Below are 14921 nucleotides of genomic sequence, written 5' to 3'. Positions count from 1 at the left end.
TTTCTTTTTATCCTTTTCTTTTATCATAATTACCTTCACAGTCTCATTAGTTGAGAAACAATCATTCGTGTCAACCACAAGGCACAATTAATCTTGGTAACATATCTGAATAATAATAGCAGAAATGTGGAGCATATGAGTTTGAAGGCCCCTCTCTTTGAAGGTTCATGCCCTTTCACCTTGCGTGGTCTGTTATACTGCGTGATGCCCAGGCGGGTCCTTGGTCGGCTGGGCAGGGGCGTAGTGACTTAAGTCTTTGTACCAGGCGCGTTCTAGATTTGGCCCAAAACAAATTCAAGGTATAATACAAGATATATAATATGATCTCTATGACCCAGTTCGTTCTTTTCCCTGTCTTGTTATCCTCTTGTTCTCTATTTGTTTCTGTGGTGCACCACCGACGTGGTGCAAGGTTTAATTTCTCGGCCTCATCTGACCTTGTCTCCTTAGGTGGGATAAATTTTTTTTATGCTGATGTTTAGGAACATAAATATTTCTACTTCAATTTAGAATAATACAATATTGAAGTTTAGGATTATATCTTAAGCTGGATGACTGAAAGAAAATGACCATAGCAAGAGGCATCAAAAGTGACCCAGACAAACCCAGGCCTACGCGGCGGAGGCCGCTGCGCACGACGCGCTTGTGACGTCGTTTTTGACCGCACCACCGGCGGCGTCCACCGTCCGGAGATAGCAAGTGTTCTCATCTCTGTACTTGTAGGATGACTTGGTGCTCCCACCACCCCACACCGGCATGCCATCATGCATCAACACCGTCCCCTCTGCGTCTTGCCGGTCCGTCAGCATGCTCGTGCTCACCGCCATGTTATCGTTCAATTTCAGCACTTCCTCCAGCTGGTGGTACAGCCTCGTGTTCCGGAGCACCGCCCCTCCGGCCGCATTCACCGTCGACGTCTGCACCTGGAGCGGCGCGTCCATGAAGAGCTGCACCCGCCCCACCACCTGGTTTTTTCCTCTGTGCACCCCCACCGTCATGGCCTCCTTGTTTATCATCTCCACTTGTCTTACTGTTCCCCTGTTCTGGACCACCACTTGGCTCTTGAACGTCACCTTCTGCCTCACCAGGGTGGTGACATTCCCTTTGGACGAGCTTACCCATCCAACGAACCTGAGCAGCCCCTCGGCGTCGATCTCCGAGCTCCCATCCTGGTTCCTCCACTCTGCTTGGGGGTTCACTCTCAGCGGCGGCGCTCGGTAGTCCACCAGCATCGCCTCCACGGCGTCCGACCACCGGTCGACCCACAGGTGGAGGTTGGCGGTGAGGAGCCAGTAGGACTGGCTGTGCTTGACACCGAGCCCGATTTCATGTGGCTGGCCGTCGACCACAAGCCCGAGGAATGGGGTCACCTCGAGGTCGTAGGTAGGCATGTCGAAGGCTCCGATGGCGGCGACCGGGGACCAGAAATAGGGGTTGATGGATCCTGGGTATATGACAGCGAACGGTATGTGGCCACCGACGAACTTTCCGTCGATGGTCGCGTACAGCTGGCGTAAACCGCCGTTGGCCCTTGTCTCGCCGAGGCCGCCCTGCAGGTACTCCGGCTGGAGCGGGTTGGCATACCAGAACTCGTCGTCGGCGTGGTAGGACGCAAGGATCTCCAGTACTGCACGGTATGTGTTCCTGGGAATTACGACGGAGGCCGTTGAAATGTCGGACTTGCCGCTGATCTGGAACCAAAAGCCGCTGCCGTTGCTCGCCTTCTCTTGCGAAATGGGGATGACATGGTCGGCGGGCTCGCGGTAGAGACCTTTAACGCTTGGGTGACCATTGTTGATGGACTTAGCAGACAGTGCTCCACGGTAGAAGTGGAGAGAGACATTGGCGGTGAAGACGCCCGGGGGTTTGGAATTGGAGTTTCCAAGCATCATGGAGACGGTACCGCCGCCGCCACTGAGCCGGCGGAGGAGGGCGGTGTAGCGAGTGACGTCCTTGTGGACCTTCCAAAAGGCGCTGTGGTTTATAGTGAATGGAGTACTGGTCCGGAGGATCTCAGCGCCGTCGATCCAGACAGCAGCGATGCGGTCCTTCTGGACGTGGACGCCGGAGGCAGATAAGGAGAGCTCCAGCACGACGCGGGTCCATGGGGCGGGGCAGTCGACGGGGTGGGTGTAGTTCGTGGTAACGGGGGAGGTGCCAACCGTGCCGGTGAAATCCTGCTGAAGGACGAGAACAGAGCATTTCGGGGTCTGGCTCGGGAGAGCCGGAGGGAGTGTCGGGTCCAAGAACTCGAGGCTAGCATCTGTGGCCAAGGTTCCATGGACAGAGGAACAGAGGAGGAACAGAGGGAGGAATAAGGAGGGGATTGAGAATTCCCTGTGTTTGAGATGCATCTCTTATTCCTTCCTTTCGGACCTATATTGACACGGGAATAATGGCTTGTTGCTGTGAGACAGATCATTGTGAGGGTTGTATATATAGGGAAGAATTGCATTACCTGTTGATTGGTATTGCAGAGAGGGTTTAAATGTGTATCATGTTTATTTCTGCCCTGCTTTCTATCTTTTTTGACGCAGGAACAAAGAATGGTAGGAATAGGATTCTTCAGTGCCATTTCGGTTCTCTTTCATCCGGCTATTTGTACTATGAAGCGGGTAACAGAATCCAAGTGAAAGAATTGAAGAAAGAGAGTGATCAATCATTTATATTATTTTATTCGTGTTCTTTTATTCAGTTAGCAATTTACACGAGCACATAGTAGGCACATGCACCGCGTACAATTATTAGTTGATTACAAGCCTTGCGTCCTCTGATGAGAACAACCATCGTATAATAGCTGATACGCTGCACAACTTGTAATCATTTGACATGAACCGAGGGATTATTGACAACTATGGAAGAAGTTTCAAATGGTTTCTGTGAGGACTCAGATAAATGTGATATGTGGTCTCAAAACATCGAGGACCGCATTAACAACGGCTGGTGATGGTGTTATTTTTTTTTTATTTTTACCATTGGCAGTTAACCTGCTCATTGTAAAGATAGGCATGATTTGAATAATAGGCATGCTTTTCATCTCTATAGATATATTGGTTTGGAAAAATGATATTCATCATGTCAAATATGGAAGAACATAACCTTAGGGGTGGCAATCGGATCGAGTCGAACAAGATACAAATTGGGTTGGATATACGATATATCAAAAATTTGTCAATAGAAACTCGACATATTTATTAAACATATTAAAAATTCAGATTCAAGTCTGACCATTTTGTCAAACAGGCCATCTATCTTGTCCACAGTGTGTTGAAATAATTTAAATAGGTTAAATGATTAAGCATTCCACCCCCAATCATGGTTGCAAGTGTCTCTCATTTAGATCTGAGTTAAAGCAGATATGAACTTGGTGTAGTATCCGATGATTGACCCACTACACGGGTTGTACCCTTCTCAACACTGGATGCTAAAACAATGGCAACTTATTGAGCACTTACAAATGTAAGTTTGATTAGCCATTTGCTTTTCCTTCCCCAATTAACACCGAAGACTGAGGATGCACATCAGGCTCCATCCCTCAAGCAACTCAATTTTGCCACTAGGCCCTTAGCGGTGCAAGTGAAAGTTGGTAGGCTTTCTCAATTTCATATAAAAATTATAAGTTAAGCATTTGTTCGTAATTTAGCATTTAAATATTCAATAGATGGTAAAAAAAATTCCAAATGGGAGTGTGGCGGTGAGTTCCATATGCCTATCTATTTATCTGTACAACCACATGCATCAGATGTATTATTCACTTGCTTCGTCCATATTGTTTAATTTGGTTAACTTTATGCGATGCTTGTAAGTCAGAAAGTCATAAGTGATGAGTTATTAAACCAGGGAGCTATAAGTAATTTTTTTCTTCACACACACGTATACATAATGAAATGGAGTTACAGGTGTGCCAACTTTATGGAAAACATGTAAATAGAAGATTTTTAGGTAATTAGTCGTTTAACCTGCTAACTAAAAATAATTTTCCCCAACACTCCATGTAAAAACAAAGTGGGTCAATTTTCCTTTTTAAGTAAAGCTTATAAGAGATTGCTAAATGAATTTTTGCATGGTCAAGAACCTAAAAATATTTTTCCTCAAGATAATCCAAATAAAGTAACTTGTTAGTTTTATATGGTGCTCATAGCTAAGATTCATCGTCTTGGCATCGGACATGTACCGCCCTATCTTACTAATACTGTATCGGTATGATACAAAATTTTTTCATCGTACCGAGTGTTAGTATCGAATTCGTTCGATGCATATTGATATAGCGAATTATGTTGTAACTCAACAGCTCATAAGTAACTAACACTTGGTGGCTTGATTTGGAGCTTGCTGACTTACGGACTAATAAGTAATTTATTATTCAAATAGGGTGCTAGAAATAAGTTTCTTTGAAGCACCCATTTACCAAATGAAGTCGGCAACGTAATGCAGGTTTTATATTTACGTATAACCTCTTGGACGCTAGAAATATCGCGTACGAGTTCATAAGATTACGACAATCGCTCCTTCCCCACGCTTCCTGAAAGCGCCCCATCTCTCTCTCTCTCCACGCCTCCCCCCCGGTGCGCGTGTTCGCATTCGATGCTTCCACGATGTAAAACGAGTTTCCTTCTAAACCCTAGATAAAGGCTCTTCTCGCAGATCCGCATAGGCAACCCTGGAAGAAGGGCTTCTCGCAGGCATCTCTTTGCCTGATTATATTTGTCTCTCTTGCTGATCTCTCTGAGTTTGGAATCTATTTTTCCTCCTTTTCTTTATAATGCGTATGGTTGGTATTTTCTTCGATTTAGGGTTCAATATCATCCAAACTAAGTAAACTAATTTGATCGGTGCTATAAGTAAATTTAGGGCTTGATTTTTATCTTCTTTTCTTGAATTTTTAGAAAAAAAATCCAGGATTTAATGTCATAAAAAGCTTAATTTTTAGCATTATTTCGGTGAATAGCAACAACATTTTCGGTAGTTCAAGTGTAAAAGTTACGACCTTCCTTCTGGGCTTTGTCAATCCAATTGTTTTCTTTTTTGAGGTAGTTCTAGAAACAAGATTTCCATCTCGAAAAATTGATTGTTATTTGATTTTGAGAGCTTCTGCAGGGCCCTAGGCCCCAAAAAAAAAGCATTTTTCCTTATACATTTCTGCTCTTAAAAATTATATATCTCCGCCATATGCTTCTTCCCTGACATCATATGTACTATAATTATATTGAAGGCAAGTGAATAAGGATACCCTGGTATCGTATGAGTTGATTTAGAATGCTCTGAAGGCCTGTTTGGAACATTTTAGAGATGTTATTATTGGAGGGCTAATATAGAAATCTTGATTGAGATTTTGGGAAGAGAAACCACCAATTGGAAGAGTAAGCTGGTGAACTTGACCTCCTTAGGTGAAGGATGCGTCAAACTCCTTGCTTATCTTTTAGTAGGCAACGTTTCCATCTCAAGATTCCAAAAATGAGTTTTAATATATGGAGGAGTGTTCCAAATGGAGTGGTAAAGGCTAGTGGGACGATGCTTGACTGCAACTTGTCAACTGAGTAGAGTGCGGAGGCTTGAAAAGGATGTGCCGGGGGACAATGAGTTTAAATTTTCATAACAGGGCTTCATTGGGGGAATGACTTTGAGAGATTGGGGAACGAAGAGGGGGATTCTTAATATAAGTGTGGGGTAAGTATTCTAGTCGATAGAGATATTGATTGGATTTGCAGGATGTGTTCTAATGCCAATTCTGTTTTCAGAGACATGACTTGTGCAAAAAGAGCTTTTCCTGGACTGATTCTACAGTACGGTCACAAATTTGTTCCCATACCCCTGCCTGCCTCTAGCCTTAGCTCTTTTTTTTTTTGGGGGGGGGGGGGGGGGGGGAGCTAGTAGGAAACTGGGACTCAATTGGGTTGAAAGCGGGATTTGAACTTGAGTCACTGGTGTCCAACTCCTGGTGAATTTACCAACTCAACCATTTTGCACGTTCCCTCTGGCAAGTACATCTTCTTGATCTAATTTGGAATAAGAAACCTAAGCATTTGCCTCACCAATAGGCTTATCATCTGGTTGGATTTACCTTGGGGGCAAGAGCATAACTGGCATATACTTTACCCCGCTTAGTTTCTTTGTAAATTTAGGATGTGAAACTTCTTCCAAGTAACACCATCGACTCACAGCATTGGATAGCATGAATAATTCTTTGCAATTGATCTCTTTATTTTTGGTTCATTAGCTCATTGCATAAGATACATAGTGGTTAGTGTGGCTCATAATTAGTGCCATATAGCACTTGACATACACTGATGGTAGGTCTCATGTTTATTTGTTCTAATTAGCCATGAATATATAATATTGCTAAGGAAGAATATCGACATAAACCATGAGGTCTGGGGTGTACTGCCGCTCGGTTGAAGTGCATATGTTAGAATCTGTCATATGTGTGACATGTGAGATATAACGCAGCCCAACAATCAGTGCTTGAGGGCTTATTTGAAGACTTATATAACCGACTGAAACAAGTATCACACCGAATTGATAAAGAAGATATGTGTATATGTGCATGCATGTGTTGGTTGTTTTGCTGCCGCTGCGGGCAGGGGGTGGTGGTGGTGGCAGCGGATAGGCAAAGGTGTCCTACATACTAATGTTTTTGTAACATCTGAATATTCTAATAAATGGATGGAATTAGATCAGAATGACTTGATGTTGCAATAACCTATTAGTGTGATATGGTTTTTTAATCTAATATTAGTCTCTTATATTGCATGTTGGAGAATGGCATATATAGCATGATATCCCTGACTCTCAATATACAATTCTATATTACTTTCTTAGAAAAGAATGTTTATTGGACTTAATCTCTCTCTTTTCTTGTGCCCTATCCAGTTCCTTGTGCTACTATGAACTATGGACGCAAATTTTTGTTTTTTGTTCCTTCATTCTCTTTCATTCCCTCACATGCAGAAAGCTTCTAAGATTTCACTTAGGGCTGAATAGTTGCTAATTGTATGTAAATTTGTGTCATTTAAATACCCAGAGTAGCTACAGCTGTTTTTTGGTGAAAGCATCCGTTAGCCTTAATACTAAGTCTTTTTGTTGTATGCTATTTTATTAACTCTTTTTGCCTGAATAATTTAATTTAGTGATGGAGCACTATCTAGGACCATGACAGGAGAACCAATGCTGTGGGTACCAGTGTCTTCTGCAAGCTGATAGTTACATCAATTTTCTTGGGTTTGAAACAGGTCAAAGTACCCCCCCTTCAACTATTGAGGAAGCTAACAACTGAAAGGAACTTCTATTATGACAAATCTAAATGCAATTCATAAGATCCATTTAAATTATCATGAACAAAATTAAATATATTAAATTTTCACAGCTTATAAAAGATAATCTGCGGTTATCACCAAGTCACCTAACTTTCACAGTTATTTAACAAAGCTTGGATTTTTCTCGGTATGTTGAGTGGCTAAAAAATGTTTCTGGAGAGTTCTGAATTCATGCAGCATGCATCTAAGGAAAATCAGAGGTGGAATCTCAAGGCTTGAAAGATGGTCACTGGACATAGACTTGCATCAAAACAACAATGAAGAAATGACACATGATATCAGGATTAATGCATAGAGCAACTGATAAATGGCCAAAAAAAAAAGATTTGTAGGTTCTATCAAGAGAAGCTGAGCTTTGTGAGTTGAACAATACCTCCAATAGTTGTTAAACCAGGACAAGGAAAACCACACTTAATAAAGATAGTGGAAACAATAAAAACTTTGCAAATGTTGCAGAAGTATAGATATACCAATATCTGATGGTAACATAGAAGAATTATTGGAAAGCTATGGGAGTGTTTTGGTCTGTATAAAACTAGATTACCAAATGATTTTATGAAATCACGAAATTTTAGAATATCAGAAAAATATCTGATATCAATTTATTGATGGCATGGATATTAAGTGATCAGCTCTTCTCCCTTTTATGCTAAAGAAGGCCAAGCATCAAGACTATACTACAGGTTTGGTGTCACTTGGAAATGAACTTGGAGAGAAAAAAACAATAAATTATCCTTATTGGTAACTTGTTGGTGTCAAGGGGAGAGTGGGTCCAATGATTCTATGAACATAAAAGACATACATATAGGAGCACTAATTACAAAGAAACAGCTCAGGTGAGTGCAAGAGTCCCATGCATAGGGCCACATTTATTGACTTCTGATAATCATATAGAAGACTGAGGGAATCTGTGCTGATAATCTAAGAATCATGTAATGTTGTAAAAGGAAAATTTTTTGAGCATTACGCCAACTGATAAAAGTATAAAATGCAAGTTTAGTGGAAATGAGGCTCTAGTCACAGTTTGGTGCCATGAGAGACTATGGAGTAATTGATGCTGTTTGCCTAGATTTACTATTTAAGTTAGCAAAAAAAAGTCAGGGCACACATTCTCATTAAAATTAAGTGATGGATTAAACTGATGTGTTACCAGAGGATTGTTTATCGTTTTATCTAGTGAGAGCATGAGACTTGTGGAAGGACTGATACTGTTGTAATTGTTAGGATGCATGGAACTATAATGAACTAGTGGCCAATCTGTCCCATCTTGTTATTTGTGGTTGACTCTATCATTCCTTTGCGTGATAAACTATTAGGCAAAGTTTCTTCTTTACCTCTCTCACATGCAATGCATCTGGATATTTTTGGGCTTCCTTTGGTCTTCTTGCTTACTCCATGACCCTTGCCATAACAAAGCCATCTCCAATTTCGTGCATGACCATCAAAGGACGATCAATGTTAAAGAATTCAGAACTATAAGAAATTATTTTATGCCAATCTGCCCCCACCTGTTATTTTTGATTGAATTTATCATTTCTTTTATGGGATACACCATTATTCATATTTTCTTTTAGCTTTTCCTACAGCAATGTTCTAGGTATTCTTGGGTTTTCTTTGGCCATTTTCCTCAATTTGCAACTCTTGTCATAGCAATGCCATTTGCAGTTTTCTGCATGACCGTTAGAGGAAGGTCAATGTGTAATCTGATCGGAGAGAAAGAAGAGTTTCCTCAATCTGCTCAACTCAAATCTCTCAAAAAAAATTAAAAGGCAAAAAAAATGACGAAAGTTGGGTGTTCGTCCTCTTTCTTTCATTGATGAAGATAAAATTGTGGTACATGGCCTCTATTTATAATGATGAGTTCTATCCTTGCACAATTTCAGTTGGATTTTTCTCGTAGTTTTAATAGAACCCACTTTCCTAAATTAGACATGATTAGTAGAAATAAACTCGAAAAAGCTAAAATTTTACTGGAGGTGGATCTCAACCTTCTACATTAACTGCTTTCTGTCGCTTTACTTGATTCTTCTGGACTTGGAAGATACTTTCGGTCAAAGCCTTTCCTGAAAAAAAATTCAATCTGATTTGCCTGTTTTGGAGCAAATTATATCTTACACTGTGTGCACCAATGTGGCCGTGCACCACGCTAATCACCGCATCTCTTTCTTGTGGGCCAATCATTAAGACGAGCGTATGATGAATGGGGTCTATAGGAAGGAGACGCGGTGATTGGCGTAGTGCACAGCCACGTGGTGCTTGCGGTGTAGGATATAAGTTCTCCTAATTCAGGGCCCAATGGAATTTGGGCCTGATCACTAAGTGCACGGTCCCCTTTAAGGGGCAGCGCCACATCGTAGATCTCGAAATATTACCAAATTTTTAAAAAAAGATCATCTCAATCTGGCATCGTACGACCAAGTTATAACCTCCAAAAATTTGGCATACGATTTGGCTTTCTAATATGGTGGATCTCGCTCCTAGACCCTGTCTAGCCTTACCCATAGTGGCCGAAGTGGTCCACATCGAGTTCAGTGATCCTTTTGGATCAATGTGAAGGATTTTGAAAGTCTTGCTTTGACATATGATCTGGTTGTGGATGTGAAGCATCACAAAGAATTTATAACATTAACCTGTATATAAATTTGAAAGTTCAAATCAATACTTGTGGAGCATCAAACATTCTGTTGGCTTGGCTAGGAGCAACTATTGCAATTGATGGCCTTGCTGCAACCTTAAATGAAACTGGTGACTGTTATTGCAAAACCTGTGGTATCTTAAGCCAGAGAAGCTGAAATGGACAGGTTTGGGAGCCACAAGCTAACCAGGTGACAGATCATGATCTGGGTCAGTGTCATACTGGTTATTCTAGATTGCCGAGAAGTTCCATATGAGCTTCTTGGCTGTCATTAAAACCATCTAGTTAACAATATTAATAACAACTTATTGTTGCTAGCATGGCAGCTCTCATAGTCATCATTTAACTGTTGCAAACAGTATTCTGGAGATTGTTTTTTGCCAGTTAAGGACTTGAGAGTGGATGGGAACACATAATTTATGTGGAGTCACTGTGGGACTACAGAAGCTTGGAAACATCTGTACCAATCTAGAGGGCAGCTGAGCATCAAGGAACTTCCCTTGAGGTATTGTCTTGCATTATTAACTGAGCTGCAGAAAATTTCCTGGCCACCCTGGAAGATGATTGGTCAATCAAATAGATCATAACTGCTCAACTCATGAGCTGGACGGGAACATACTGTTCCCCCCCCCCCCCCCCCCCCTTTTTTTTGGGTATGAATGTAACATACTGTTTTTTCCCCTTTTTTTTGGGTACGACTATAGGTTTTAGGTTGATTATTACAATATTAGAATGTTACAGCCAACCCATTTTAGTGGAGGGGCGCGCTATTTGTTTACACCCATTAGTTTGTAAGGGTGAATGGTTGAATGGTTCAGAAAAAAAGATCTGCTGAATGGTTGCCTGTTGCCTAATGAAAGTAGTTCCATCTACAGCTTACCGATGAAGACATTGGCCAGCTGGTGGGGCAAGACGGACCATTCACACGCACAAAGTTGTTCAAAATGGAGCCAGCCTACCAATTGTTCTGTAAGCTGGGTGATGCTATCTGATCATGCTGTTATTTTGTTGCTTTGATGTCCATATTTTGATGTATATATTTTATTTCAGAATGATGAACCTTTCAAAGTTTGTGACTTCTTACCTTCCTTTTTTTAGCAAACATTTGTTACCTTCTTCAAGCTTTGATTGCTTTTAAATACTCAGTGGCAATGCTAAACCTTTTTCCGCATTCTTTGGAGTAAAATTGAAAGGGGGATGCACTATGAAAGAATGACTCTCGGTGATTTCCCAGTCGTTTTGCAGTAGCTATATGAAAGTGTTTGCGGTAGGGGCTTCTCAGGAAATTTAGCGTCAATGCCAAATTGAGAGGCCAATGCACAATAAATGCTGGAGTGGCCTAAGTTGTAGGCAATGAAAATTTTAGAAAAATTTATGCTTAAGTTGGATGATCAGTAAGTTCCTCAAGTAGGGTTGAGCAGCAACTATCAGGAACTAGAGTAGATTGAGAAATGTTATTATCCTCTGGTTGCTTGCTTGCTTGCTTTTTTTTTTTTTTTTTGGCAAAATGGTGGCAAGCCACCACAAATGTAATGGCCTTATGTTGGCTAACTGTCTAGTCTCCTCAAATTGGTCTTTTTTTTTTTGTGTTTTTCTGGTTCATCTTGCATTAATTTTGGAAGTTGCTGGTGATATTAATGTTGCCTTTTTTTTTTTTTTGGTTAAGAGCCTTTGGAGCCTTTGGGTAGAGGAATTTAGCTGCTTAAGAAGTTTTGACATCTGGCTGCTAATGGACATCAGAAAGTAAAGGGAGTGAAAATGTGTAATTTCACAGTACATATCTAAACTCCCTGCTTTACTTTTTTGGAAAAAAACATAACTTATTTTTCCTGCATGAGTTTCATGTTTTAATATACCATGTATTTATAAGATAAAGAGTTATGATATTGATTACTTGCTAACAATCTGATCACTGTTTGATTCACCCAGGATGTGGCTGTCTCGGACTGGTGTCTAACATGGAGGGGTTGATGAGTCGGGCCTCACCTGCATGCAACCAATCACCAGCTTCCATGTCTTCCTGTAAACTGAGCAGCGGTCGGCAACAGGTGATCTATAACATTTTCCATAAAATAATTGTCGTAATGCAGTGTGACTATATGAAAACTAAGTTCTGTATAAAAAACATGGCAATGTTTCTCATTATGTTTTTCTGCATTTGATCTACAGAACTTTACTTTGTTAAACAGAAGTTTGAGGTGACAACAGATAACAAAAGTGTTTCCAAAACAGAAAAATGCGGAGTTCAAACAAGACCAGAATAGAATGAAGAGCGGTGGTTAGGGTGATTGAATTGACCTGCCACTTTTGATGCGATGGTGATCCATGAACCTACAACAAAGTGGCGGGGAACATGAGGGAGTACAGTGGAGCCGTTTTGAGGACTTCTCAGAATGGTGGGGAAAAAGGTAGCGTTGGTAGTTGGACTGTTGTTATTGAAGAACATGGATTCAGAGAAGGCTTGAGTACGTACCAGTGCATGTAACCAGGTGGTTTGATTTGAATATAATGAAAGGAGAAGGCTAGGGGAATGAGGGAATTGAAATGGGGGACACTCTAAGTCTAGGTGGATTCGTTAAGCTTTATATACATTGTTGATTTTTTTTCCTATCAGCTTGAGCTTTTAATATTTAGCAGTAAGTTAATATGGTATTGGAGCTCAGGTTACCAATACACAAATGGTGGTAGATTCAAGTCGATGGTGAAAGAAAGGTTCAGATAGCTCCAATATCTAGGTCGTGGTAGATCATAATTGTGAGAGATATTTCTCTCTCTGATCACCTGGGGATTTATTCCTGGCTATCCACTTGATCTGTGTTCGCTTGAATTCTGCATCATATGGCAATTGGGAAGAACAGAGCGGCCTTATTTTGATAACAGTCACCAGCTCTATGGATGTCTTGAGCACACAAATTCAGCTGTTTCAGCCATGCACCAACAACATCGATGGCAAAATGGCTGAAGTAGTTTCTTTACTTGAATCTCTCCTCTAGCTTTACTTGTTTCTAGTATCTGGTACATTTAACTTACCCTCTCTTTGCATTTCTTTCTTTTCTAATATCTTGTACTTCCTTGATTTCATCATCTTAATGAAATTTATGTGGATCACACACCCTCCCGTTTCTCAAGCATCAACGGGAGGGTTATATGTCTCCTGGACTTCCCATGTTCAGCGGCAGTGGTGAAAACCATGCCATGTTGCTTTGGTATCCCAATCCAATTTTTAGGCAGACACCCCAACCTAAGGAATTGAGACCTTCGCACAGTTCATATATAAAATATTTTTAAAGGACGAAGTGCAGTTGACTTTGTATTCATGATTGAGCTACTTTAGATTAAAATATAAACAGAACTTCTTTCAATAAAATTATTGGAGTGTCTACCTTAAAACAATAGCTAACAAAAGGAAGGCCAATAAATAAAAGCCTAAAGATCAATAGATGCAATATTATTTACTCTGCCCTTTGGTTAAAAGAATGCAAGCGAATCCTATGTTTGTCATCTACAAGGCGGCTATATATCTCAAGTAGACCTTAATGATTACGAGGAACAACATACTAAAAGTGACATTTATGTGTAACTGAATTATTCCTCTTTTCATCTTGTCTTGTTACTTTGTGAGAAATTATCTTCTTCCAAAACGTCCTTCAATGTAACAACAAAGGAAGCTTCAACAAGAAAGAACTTTGGAAGAATCTCGAAAAATAAATGATAGAAATTCTTTTAAGCAGTCCGGGTTCGTTCTGCATAGGATTATATATGTTTCTGCATTGAATTTAGTATAAGATAGAACATGTTGGAGCCCTAGACATATAATTAAAGAACCAATCAGTCATAACCTCTGTAATTATCCTGTATTCAATATTCAGATGCAGGATAATGGGGGCATTGATCTTGATAAACAGCTTGTGGTAAAATGATGTTCTTCAATGTCTAAACAAAAATTAAAGAACAGTAAAAAAAATCTCTCTCTCCTCACACGCCTATACCAACAAATTTGGTAAAATTAAGATCAAGACATTCTAAGAGAGCCGGCTTATCCCTAGGCTAACTGGCTAACCTCAATGCGAAATTTGCACTTGTTTTTTTTATTTTTTTTTATGGATCAATGCGGGAAAATCTAAGATAACTAGATCAAATGCGAAAATACCCGACCTGCTTCAACTGCATGTACCAGCATAGCTATGCATGTAGCTAATCACAGCCGCTGGTTTTCATAATGGCACGCCAAGATGCATGCCCGATGAATGAGGCCTTTGAAACCGGTTAGTTATTGGTTGTGTGCACAGCTACGTGGTGCCTTTAAATCCTCATGGTCTGTCCCTTGGCAGCTCCAATTTACTATTATTGCATGGGATCCACCACGCCCGCCCCATCAAAGGAGGCAAGTATCGTGCAAGCGCACATTAGAGCCACAAGGTCTTGTCCACGTACGATGATCCTTGCTCTCCAACAAAGAGTCAAAGATCCCCTCGGTGCATCAGTGTACTGCTTTATCTGGACATTGTGAGCCATCTTGGGTGAGGCGACCGTAGAAAGTGCAAGGACTGAGGAGTGCTTTCAAAGGAAATCTCTGGGATGTGCAAGTGAGTAGGCTTTGGATTTCGAATTCAGGGCCCTCCTCCCTCCCTTTGAGTTGGTTTAACGCCCATTCCCAAGCGCGGCCACTGAAAAGGGCTTCAAGAGCAGTTGGGACGAACCATCGAGGGGTCCAGGTCGCAACCGTCCGATGCTGATCGGAGATGCCTTTGTGGCCCCAGGCCCAGTGGTGGCCCGTGAGTCCATAATTTGGGTTGGGACATGGCATGACCGCAAAGGACAGCCCCACTTCCCTCTTCTCATTCAAGGGGGAAAAAGCCCAACTTGATCGATCTCCTTCTGCCGTCGGACCACATCCTGCACAGCTCTCAAAGCACTTCCAACTTCTTCATTCATCCATCTGCATAGATCTTGAAGCGACCATGGCACGATCC

At 41.2% G+C, this 14921-nt stretch overlaps 1 protein-coding gene and 1 long non-coding RNA gene across 4 annotated transcripts; one reads left to right on the top strand and one right to left on the bottom strand.

Moving 5' to 3' along the window:
• Positions 1–512: 512 nt before the first annotated feature.
• Positions 513–3748, bottom strand: LOC103718796 (peptide-N4-(N-acetyl-beta-glucosaminyl)asparagine amidase A-like). The gene has a single exon (XM_008807776.6). The coding sequence runs from the start codon at positions 2352–2354 to the stop codon at positions 612–614; it is 1743 nt and encodes a 580-aa protein (XP_008805998.4). The 5' UTR covers positions 2355–3748; the 3' UTR covers positions 513–611.
• A 731-nt stretch (positions 3749–4479) lies between these two features.
• LOC103718048 (uncharacterized) lies at positions 4480–13101 on the top strand. Of its 3 annotated transcripts, XR_003387822.4 has the most exons (5): positions 10312–10453; positions 10824–10917; positions 11615–11721; positions 11878–11996; positions 12118–13101. It is a non-coding gene; the product is annotated as an uncharacterized LOC103718048 (long non-coding RNA). The 3 variants fall into 3 exon arrangements; XR_016396294.1 differs by lacking the exons at positions 10312–10453; positions 10824–10917 and adding an exon at positions 4480–4682; XR_605769.5 differs by lacking the exon at positions 10312–10453 and having other exon boundaries at positions 10779–10917.
• Positions 13102–14921: the final 1820 nt, after the last annotated feature.

Source organism: Phoenix dactylifera, chromosome 8 (assembly GCF_051530095.1).
Source record: "Phoenix dactylifera cultivar Ajwa chromosome 8, Ajwa_hap1_PhDact_Kaust_v1.1, whole genome shotgun sequence".
In the NCBI taxonomy this organism is placed as follows: Eukaryota; Viridiplantae; Streptophyta; class Magnoliopsida; order Arecales; family Arecaceae; genus Phoenix; species Phoenix dactylifera.
This window is presented reverse-complemented; position numbering and strand designations above follow the sequence as displayed.